This window comes from Oncorhynchus mykiss, chromosome 31 (assembly GCF_013265735.2).
Source record: "Oncorhynchus mykiss isolate Arlee chromosome 31, USDA_OmykA_1.1, whole genome shotgun sequence".
In the NCBI taxonomy this organism is placed as follows: Eukaryota; Metazoa; Chordata; class Actinopteri; order Salmoniformes; family Salmonidae; genus Oncorhynchus; species Oncorhynchus mykiss.
In genome coordinates this window covers 17,095,087-17,106,299 of record NC_050571.1, presented here as the reverse complement: position 1 = coordinate 17,106,299, position 11,213 = coordinate 17,095,087, and the positions used below count along the sequence as shown (strand labels likewise).

The 11,213-nt window shown below is 45.8% G+C and overlaps 1 protein-coding gene across 3 annotated transcripts in view; it reads right to left on the bottom strand.

Moving 5' to 3' along the window:
- Positions 1 to 11,213, bottom strand: part of LOC110504663 (serine/threonine-protein phosphatase 2B catalytic subunit alpha isoform) — a 69,235-nt gene that overhangs the window by 26,128 nt on the left and 31,894 nt on the right. For all 3 annotated transcript variants that reach the window (XM_036969830.1, XM_036969832.1, XM_036969831.1), the window contains exons 3-9: positions 10,603 to 10,727; positions 10,149 to 10,260; positions 8,034 to 8,179; positions 7,555 to 7,694; positions 4,022 to 4,099; positions 492 to 586; positions 269 to 394 (exon numbers count right to left, since the gene is read on the bottom strand). In XM_036969830.1, coding sequence (XP_036825725.1) covers positions 269 to 394; positions 492 to 586; positions 4,022 to 4,099; positions 7,555 to 7,694; positions 8,034 to 8,179; positions 10,149 to 10,260; positions 10,603 to 10,727 — 822 coding nt within the window. The remainder of the gene's footprint in view (positions 1 to 268; positions 395 to 491; positions 587 to 4,021; positions 4,100 to 7,554; positions 7,695 to 8,033; positions 8,180 to 10,148; positions 10,261 to 10,602; positions 10,728 to 11,213) is intronic.

Sequence of the window (11,213 nt, the reverse complement as noted above, 5' to 3'; positions counted from 1 at the left end):
GAACTTCTGTTAATGTAATGTTTATTGTTCTTTTTTATTGTTTATTTCACTTTTGTATATTATCTACTTCACTTGCTTTGGCCATGTTAACATATGTTTCCCATGCCAATAAAGCCCATGAATTGAATTGAGAGAGAGAGAGAGAGAGAGAGAGAGAGAGAGAGAGAGAGAGAGAGAGAGAGACAGGCAAAGACCGAGACACAATAGAGAACATATTAAGAGAACATACTATTTTGGTGTTTGTAATACGTGTAGTCGTTGTTCACACCTTTCTCTCCAACGAAGGGCAGGGACCAGGTGAAGACATCCATGAAGTTGGGCAGCCAGTAGGGATGAGGGGAACAGTTGAACTGGCGGATGTTCATCACGTTGTTCTCATACTTCAGAACCGCCGCTGTGAGAGAGCAAGAGTGGGCAGGCCTGTTACACACTCATAGCCTACTGGTGTGTGTGTGTGTGAGTGTGCGCGCGTGCGTGCGTGTGTCTCTGACCTTTGTTGTTGTAGACGTCCAGGTAGTTAGGTGCTGAGAAGATGGTGATGAGGGAGGGGAAGCCTGTAGTCTGACTCTTTCTGTACATTCGGTATCTAAACAGGGACACAGTCAGGGAATCCAGATTAGCATTAGGGTTAGGATTCCATAGATTGGGGTTGAACATTAAGGGGTGTAGGGTTAAATATATGGTTGTTGTGTGGTTAAGGTTAGACTTGACTATGGACAACTGTGTTTAGAAATGGAATGATTTGATTATGAAACCTGACGCTGCAAACACTTAACCCACATCCCCACCCCACAAATACTTAACCCACCTCCCCACCCCCAAACACTTAACCCACACCCCCACCCCCAAACACTTAACCCACATCCCCATCCCCCAAACACTTAACCCACATCCCCACCCCCCAAACACTTAACCCACATACCCACCCCCAAACACTTAACCCACATCCCCACCCCCAAACACTTAACCCACATCCCCACCCCCAAAAACTTAACCCACATCCCCCACCCCTCAAACACTTAACCCACATCCCCACCCCCCAAACACTTAACCGACATCCCCACCCCCAAACACTTAACCCACATCCCCACCCCCCAACACTTAACCCACATCCCCAGCCCCCAAACACTTAACCCACATCCCCAGCCCCCAAACATTTAACCCACATCCCCCACCCCTCAAACACTTAACCCACATCTCCACCCCAAAACACTTAACCCACATCCCCAGCCCCCAAACACTTAACCCCCACCCCCAAACACTTAACCCACATCCCCAGACCCCAAACACTTAACCCACATCCCCACCCCCCAAACACTTAACCGACATCCCCACCCCCAAACACTTAACCCACATCCCCACCCCCCAACACTTAACCCACATCCCCAGCCCCGAAACACTTAACCCACATCCCCAGCCCCCAAACATTTAACCCACATCCCCCACCCCTCAAACACTTAACCCACATCTCCACCCCAAAACACTTAACCCCCACCCCCAAACACTTAACCCACATCCCCAGACCCCAAACACTTAACCCACATCCCCACCCCTCAAACACATAACCCCCACCCCCAGCCCCCAAACACTTAACCCACATCCCCAGCCCCCAAACACTTAACACCCATACCCACCCCTCAAACACTTAACCCCCATCCCCAGCCCCCAAACACATAACCCACATACCCAGCCCCCAAACACTTAACCCCCATCCCAAGCCCCAGCCCCCAAACACTTAACCCCCATCCCCATCCCCAGCCCTCAAACACTTAACCCAAATCCCCAGCCCCCAAACATTTAACCCACATCCCCCACCCCTCAAACACTTAACCCACATCTCCACCCCCAAACACTTAACCCATATCCCCACCCCTCAAACACTTAACCCCCACCCCCCAAACATTTAACCCCCATCCCCAGCCCCCAAACACTTAACCCACATCCCCAGCCCCCAAAAACTTAACCCCCATCCCCACCCCTCAAACACTTAACCCCCATCCCCACCCCCAAACACTTAACGCACATCCCCACCCCCAAACACTTAACCCACATCCCCAGCCCCCAAACACTTAACCCCCATCCACACCCCTCAAACACTTAACCCCCATCCCCAGCCCCCAAACACTTAACTCCCATCCCCAGCCCCCAAACACTTAACCTCCATCTTCACCTCCAAACACTTAACCCACATCCCCAGCCCCCAAACACTTAACCCCCACCCCCCAAACACTTAACCCCCACCCCCACCCCCCAAACACTTAACCCCCATCCCCACCCCTCAAATACTTAACCCACATCCCCCACCCCTCAAACACTTAACCCACATCCCCACCCCTCAAACACTTAACCCCCACCCCCACCCCCCAAACACTTAACACACATCCCCGGCCCTCAAACACTTAACCCCCATTCCCAACCCCCAAAAACTTAACCCCCATCCCCACCCCTCAAATACTTAACCCCCATCCCCACCCCCAAACACTTAACGCACATCCCCACCCCCAAACACTTAACCCACATCCCCCACCCCTCAAACACTTAACCCACATCCCCCACCCCTCAAACACTTAACCCACATCTCCACCCCAAACACTTAACCCACATCTCCACCCCCAAACACTTAACCCACATCCCCAGCCCACAAACACTTAACCCACATCCCCAGCCCCCAAACACTTAACCCCCATCCCCACCCCTCAAACACTTAACCCCCATCCCCAGCCCCCAAACACTTAACCTCCATCTCCACCTCCAAACACTTAACCCACATACCCAGCCCCCAGCCCCCAAACACTTCACCCCCACCCCCACCCCCCAAACACTTAACACACATCCCCGGCCCCCAAACACTTAACCCCCATTCCCAACCCCCAAACACTTAACCCCCATCCCCAGCTCCCAAACACTTAACCCCCATCCCCACCCCTCAAATACTTAACCCCCATCCCCACCCCCAAACACTTAACGCACATCCCCACCCCCAAACACTTAACCCACATCCCCCACCCCTCAAACACTTAACCCACATCTCCACCCCAAACACTTAACCCACATCTCCACCCCCAAACACTTAACCCACATCCCCAGCCCACAAACACTTAACCCACATCCCCAGCCCCCAAACACTTAACCCCCATCCCCACCCCTCAAACACTTAACCCCCATCCCCAGCCCCCAAACACTTAACCTCCATCTCCACCTCCAAACACTTAACCCACATCCCCAGCCCCCAGCCCCCAAACACTTAACCCCCACCCCCACCCCCCAAACACTTAACACACAACCCCAGCCCCCAAACACTTAACCCCCATCCCCAGCCCCCAAACACTTAACCCACATCCCCAGCCCACAAACACTTAACCCACATCCCCAGCCCCCAAACACTTAACCCCCATCCCCACCCCTCAAACACTTAACCCCCATCCCCAGCCCCCAAACACTTAACCCCCACCCCCACCCCCAAACACTTAACCCCCATCCCCAGCCCCCAAACACTTAACCCACATCCCCCACCCCTCAAACACTTAACCCACATCTCCACCCCAAACACTTAACCCACATCTCCACCCCCAAACACTTAACCCACATCCCCAGCCCACAAACACTTAACCCACATCCCCAGCCCCCAAACACTTAACCCCCATCCCCACCCCTCAAACACTTAACCCCCATCCCCAGCCCCCAAACACTTAACCCCCACCCCAGCCCCCAAACACTTAACCCCCATCCCCAGCCCCCAAACACTTAACCCCCATCCCCACCCCTCAAACACTTAACCCCCATCCCCAGCCCCCGAACACTTAATCCCCTTCCCCAGCCCCCAAACACTTAACCCCCATCCCCACCCCTCAAACACTTAACCTCCATCCCCAGCCTCGGATCAACACACACTGTGGGGGACAGGTGAATGTTTTCAAACATAATACATTAAGTTAGAGTTTACTGTCACTATGTCACTCACCATGTGAAGAATAACACATTGTTTTGTCAATAACCAAAGAAAAAGTAGGGCTCCTCTCACCCAGAATCTTGCGCTTCATGTGCTCTGATGACTGACAACAAGTTGTTGGTCTGTAGAAACTCGCACACTGCAGGGTAACTGGAGAGAGAGAGAGATTTCATTCTGAACAACCCTGCATTATATCAGACTAGGATAGTAGGCCTACTCTGAAACAGTTTACATTGAATGACCACCAGGGGTCATCATTGAGCCCAAAATGAACAGCAGAACCAGCTCTAGTAGGAGGGCAGTGTCTGTTCCTCTCAGTAGACTGGTGTAGGCTCCATATTGTATAGCACCATATTATGACAACAGTCTCAACTATCCATCACTCCAATCCTCTGGTCTCTCATGTTATTAATCTCTTTTTTCTCCCTCACTCCCCATCTCTCTCAAGCTCTTTTTTCCTCACTGTGTCTTAATATCAATCCCCAATCTAGCAATAGTAACCAGTAGTCATGGAAACAGAACGGTGCAGTCTCCCTAGGGATTGTGGGATGTTTTTTGTTTTTTAATATATATTTTTATACAAATTTTACAAAATGTACATTAATGTATGTACAAAGACTTTACCATATCCCAAGCCCTCCCTCCACCCACCTCAGTCCACCCACCTTGATTCCCTCCAAACCACTCACCCCAACCCCCTCCAAGCCACCCACCCCAATCACCCCATATACCGAACCCACACCCTCCCTCAGTTCGGTCCTAGAAAACAACAATTGTGCAGAGACATCACAACAAATAAACAAAAAAAATACAAGGGGGAAAAATCATTAGTCTCACAAACAAACAACTCAACACACAAGATACAAGGGGAAATCATTAGTCTCACATACAAACAACTCAACACACAAGATACAAGGGGGAAAAATCATTAGTCTCACAAACAAACAACTCAACACACAAGATACAAGGGGAAAAATCATTAGTCTCACATACAAACAACTCAACACACAAGATACAAGGGGAAAAATCATTAGTCTCACATACAAACAACTCAACACACAAGATACAAGGGGAAAAATCATTAGTCTCACATACAAACAACTCAACACACAAGATACAAGGGGAAATCATTAGTCTCACATACAAACAACTCAACACACAAGATACAAGGGGAAAAATCATTAGTCTCACATACAAACAACTCAACACACAAGATACAAGGGGAAATCATTAGTCTCACATACAAACAACTCAACACACAAGATACAAGGGGAAAAATCATTAGTCTCACATACAAACAACTCAATACACAAGATACAGGGGGGAAATCATTAGTCTCACATACAAACAACTCAACACACAAGATACAAGGGGAAATCATTAGTCTCACATACAAACAACTCAACACACAAGATACAAGGGGAAATCATTAGTCTCACAAACAAACAACTCAACACACAAGATACAAGGGGAAATCATTAGTCTCACATACAAACAACTCAACACACAAGATACAAGGGGAAATCATTAGTCTCACATACAAACAACTCAACACACAAGATACAGGGGGGAAATCATTAGTCTCACATACAAACAACTCAACACACAAGATACAGGGGGGAAATCATTAGTCTCACAAACAAACAACTCAACACACAAGATACTGGGGGGAAATCATTAGTCTCACATACAAACAACTCAACACACAAGATACAGGGGGGAAATCATTAGTCTCACATACAAACAACTCAACACACAAGAAACAGGGGGGAAATCATTAGTCTCACATACAAACAACTCAACACACAAGATACAGGGGGGAAATCATTAGTCTCACATACAAACAACTCAACACACAAGATACAGGGGGGAAATCATTAGTCTCACATACAAACAACTCAACACACAAGATACAGGGGGGAAATCATTAGTCTCACATACAAACAACTCAACACACAAGATACAAGGGGAAAAATCATTAGTCTCACATACAAACAACTCAACACACAAGATACTGGGGGGAAATCATTAGTCTCACATACAAACAACTCAATACACAAGATACAGGGGGGAAATCATTAGTCTCACATACAAACAACTCATCACACAAGATACTGGGGGGAAATCATTAGTCTCACATACAAACAACTCAACACACAAGATACAGGGGGGAAATCATTAGTCTCACATACAAACAACTCAACACACAAGATACAGGGGGGAAATCATTAGTCTCACATACAAACAACTCAACACACAAGATACAGGGGGGAAATCATTAGTCTCACATACAAACAACTCAACACACAAGATACAAGGGGAAAAATCATTAGTCTCACATACAAACAACTCAACACACAAGATACAGGGGGGAAATCATTAGTCTCACATACAAACAACTCAATACACAAGATACAGGGGGGAAATCATTAGTCTCACATACAAACAACTCATCACACAAGATACTGGGGGGAAATCATTAGTCTCACATACAAACAACTCAACACACAAGATACTGGGGGGAAATCATTAGTCTCACATACAAACAACTCAACACACAAGATACAGGGGGGAAATCATTAGTCTCACATACAAACAACTCAACACACAAGATACAGGGGGGAAATCATTAGTCTCACAAACAAACAACTCAACACACAAGATACAGGGGGGAAATCATTAGTCTCACATACAAACAACTCAACACACAAGATACAGGGGGGAAATCATTAGTCTCACATACAAACAACTCAACACACAAGATACAAGGGGAAATCATTAGTCTCACAAACAAACAACTCAACACACAAGATACAGGGGGGAAATCATTAGTCTCACATACAAACAACTCAACACACAAGATACAGGGGGGAAATCATTAGTCTCACATACAAACAACTCAACACACAAGATACAGGGGGGAAATCATTAGTCTCACATACAAACAACTCAACACACAAGATACAAGGGGAAATCATTAGTCTCACATACAAACAACTCAACACACAAGATACAGGGGGGAAATCATTAGTCTCACATACAAACAACTCAACACACAAGATACAGGGGGGAAATCATTAGTCTCACATACAAACAACTCAACACACAAGATACAGGGGGGAAATCATTAGTCTCACATACAAACAACTCAACACACAAGATACAGGGGGGAAATCATTAGTCTCACAAACAAACAACTCAACACACAAGATACAGATACAAATAGTGGAGCAACAAAAACAGAAACAAATCATTAAATAAATGATCAGTCAACCTTAGACAAACTTGTTTGGACTGAAAAGCATTATATTGATGACTGTACCTATGACTGCTGGGAATACCTACTGGGAAACCTTAAAGCAGTGGGATATGGTTTAAGCTGAAATATGTGTGTGTGGTTCTGCAGCTGTTGTACAAATCCCAATTAGTCTTTGGTTGTTGTATCTCTGAAGCAGCTTGTAGTTTACCAGTACAACATGTTTCCATCTCACCTCCAATACGTTGTTCCTCACCTTTCCCCTGTATATCACACCTAAAGACACACCAGATGTGAGTGTGTGTGTGTCCGTATTGGTGTCTGTGTGCGTTGTCATGTTAAAACATACCTGTAGAAGTAGGAGCAGCCTCTGACTGTGTTGTGGCCAAAGTACTCTTGCGTCTTCTCGTTGCCAAAGTCTTCGAGTGGGTCGGCCCACAGCAGGTCACACATGGGCCCGAAAGCTGGAGGCTCCTTGAACCTGTCCAACTGGATTACAGAGACAACGACAACACAACAGATGCATTCGCTGTATAGATACAATATATTCCTATCTACACAAGAAAAACCAGAACACAGGGATAACAGAACCTGTTCAACTGTACTAGAGAAAGAAACAGGACACACAGAAATAACACACACATACAGAGAGAGAGAGAGAGAGAGAGAGAGAGAGAGAGAGAGAGAGAGAGAGAGAGAGAGAGAACAGCATGTACTGTACAGGAAGTGGAGTCATAACAAGGGTTGAATCTCCATGGTAACCAGGGCATTGACAGTGTTTGTGTGTTATAGAAAACATTGACAGTACAGTGGGCGTTGTGTCTGAACCTTTTTGATGTCGTCGAGCGTGTGGATCTCTGGGGAGAGCCCTCCATGGACACACAGGAACTGCTGGTTCATCAGAGCAGCCAGCGGCAAGCAGTCAAACGCATCCATACACGAGTCATACACCTGCTCAGAGTACTTTATCTTACCTGAGGAGGGGGAGGGGAGGGGAGAGAGAGGATGGGGGCAGAGTGAAAGGATGGGGGGGACAGAGAGAGAGAGACGGAGAGAGAAACAGAGAGAGAGAGGGAGAGAGAGATAGCGAGATAGCGAGAGAGAGGGAGAGAGAGAGAAAGAGAGAGAGAAAGAAAGAAAGAAAGAAAGAAAGAAAGAGAAAGTGAGAGGGAGAGATGGAGAGAGAAACAGGGAGAGAGAGGGAGAGAGAGAGAGAGAGAAAGAAAGAAAGAAAGAAAGAAAGAAAGAAAGAAAGAAAGAAAGAAAGAAAGAAAGAAAGAGAAAGTGAGAGGGAGAGATGGAGAGAGTAAATCAAAACACCATAGTGAAGTAGCCAAACTGTGTTGTGTATGTGTGTGTACTGTACAGTATGTGTGGGTACATGTGTACAGTATGTGTGTGTACTGTACAGTATGTGTGGGTACATGTGTACAGTATGTGTGTGTACTGTACAGCATGTGTGGGTACATGTGTACAGTATGTGTGTGTACTGTACAGTATGTGTGGGTACATGTGTACAGTATGTGTGTGTACTGTACAGCATGTGTGGGTACATGTGTACAGTATGTGTGTGTACTGTACAGTATGTGTGTGTGTGTACATGTGTACAGTATGAGTGTGTACTGTACAGTATGTGTGGGTACAGTACGTGTGTGTATATGGGTACAGTATGTGTGTGTACAGTACATGTGTGTATATGTATATCTGATATGTTTGTCAGAGAGATTATTACTGTAGAGATAGATCATCAATACCATTTCACCAGCCTCTCTCTCTCTCTCTCTCTGCCTCTCTCTCTCCCTCCCTCTCGCTCTCTCTCTCCCTGTGTCTCTCTCTCTCTCTCTCTCCCGCTCTCTCTCTCTCTCTCTCTCCCTCTCTCTCTCTCTCTCTCCCCCTCTCTCTCTCTCTCTCTCTCTCTCTCTCTCTCTCTCTCTCTCTCTCTCTCTCTCTCTCTCTCTCACACACACACACACAGCAGATGGTAATTGAGGGCGCACACTATTCGCCATAAGCATCAGGGGAAATTAGACTCCTCGTCCCCTGGCCAATCACACACAGCAGACTACGTCCCTGGGCCAATCATTAAGGGCCAAATTAATTTCCTTCTAATCACCTGTTCTCTGACGGGGAGAGACAGAGAGGAGGATGGATGGATTCGTGCTTCTACACCTGCATTGCTTGCTGTTTGGGGTTTTAGGCTGGGTTTCTGTACAGCACTTTGAGATATCAGCTGATGTACGAAGGGCTATATAAATACATTTGATTTGATTTGATTTCATGAGAGGATGGAATGAGCGTTGGAGGAGAAATGGATGTGAGAGATGGAACAACGGAGAAGCTAGGACGCTAGTATTAAGGGAGGGGAGGAAAGGGAGGATACAAGAAGAGAACACACCCACTGGACACACACTGGTTGAATCAACATTTCTACTTCATTTCAATGAAATTATGTTGAAACAACGTGCAATACACTCTTAGAAAAAAAAGTGCTATCTAGGACCTAACATTGTTGGGGCTCCCGAGTGGCGCAGCGGTCTAAAGTACTGCATCTCAGTGCTAGAGGCGTCACTACAGATCCTGGTTCATTTCCAGGCTGTATCACAAACGGCTGTGATTGGGAGTCCCATAGGGCAGGGCACAACAGCCCAGCATCATCCGGGTTAGGGTTCAGCCGGGGAAGGCCGTCATTGTAAATAAGAATTTGTTCTAAACTGACTTGCCTAGTTAAATAAAACAATCAAAAATGTCCCCATAGAAGAACCCTTTTGGTTCCAGTTAGAACCATTTTGGTTCCAGGAAGAACCCTTTTGGGTTCCTAAAAGGGTTCTACCTAAAACCAAAAAGGGTTCTAACTGGAACCAAAACTGGAACCAAAAAGGTATCTCCTCTGGGGATAGTCAAATACTTTGAATTGAAGTCTGTGCTCAGTGGGCAAATACTCACATTCAGTTTTGAAAGTGAAATATTCTGTCAGGTGTCTACATTCATGGTTTCCCCGTAGAAGAAATAACGTCTTTGGGTAGAGGATTTTCAACGACCACAGATACAACACACACTGAGAGAGGAGAGAGAGGACACAGAAAGATCTGTTAGTAACAGTACGGCTCAGAGGAAAAAATGACCAGTTAGCTACTCACTTGATGTCAGGCTCAAAGTCCTAGATTCAAAGCTACCTGGTTAAACACTTCCTAGTATGCAGAAAGTAGTGTGCCTCTACGAAAGTATGCAGTAGCTAGTGTGCACTAGATAGTGTGCCCCTAGGAAATATGCAGTAGGTATTGTGTCCCTAGGTAGTATGCACTAGATAGTGTGAACTAGGTGGTGTGCACTAGATAGTGTGGACTAGATAGTGTGGACTAGACAGTGTGCACTAGGTCATCCGGGAGTGTGCCCTCACCTCAATACTGAAGTAACCCCGGTCCACGTAGTCCCCTAGGAAGAGGTAGCGTGTCGTCGCGGGGGAACCGCCCACCTCAAACAGCTTCATCAGGTCAAAGAACTGACCATGGATGTCTCCACACACTGAAACAACAACGTTACTCTCATAGAAGTGGACATTAGAATCCTAATCTGAAGAATCTCTATGCTTAGACTAACATACAACCTCAAACACAACAATGTTAAACACACAACTTCAGTTCTACATAATCACATTCCTATTACTTTAGTTTCATCTAGTTTTACAATAGATTACAACCTGAGTATATTACTTTAGTTTCATCTAGTTTTACAATATATTACAACCTGAGTATATTACTTTAGTTTCATCTAGTTTTACAATAGATGCCAACCTGAGTATAATACTTTAGTTTCATCTAGTTTTACAATAGATTACAACCTGAGTATATTACTTTAGTTTCATCTAGTTTTACAATAGATGCCAACCTGAGTATAATACTTTAGTTTCATCTAGTTTTACAATAGATGCCAACCTGAGTATATTACTTTAGTTTCATCTAGTTTTACAATAGATTACAACCTGAGTATATTACTTTAGTTTCATCTAGT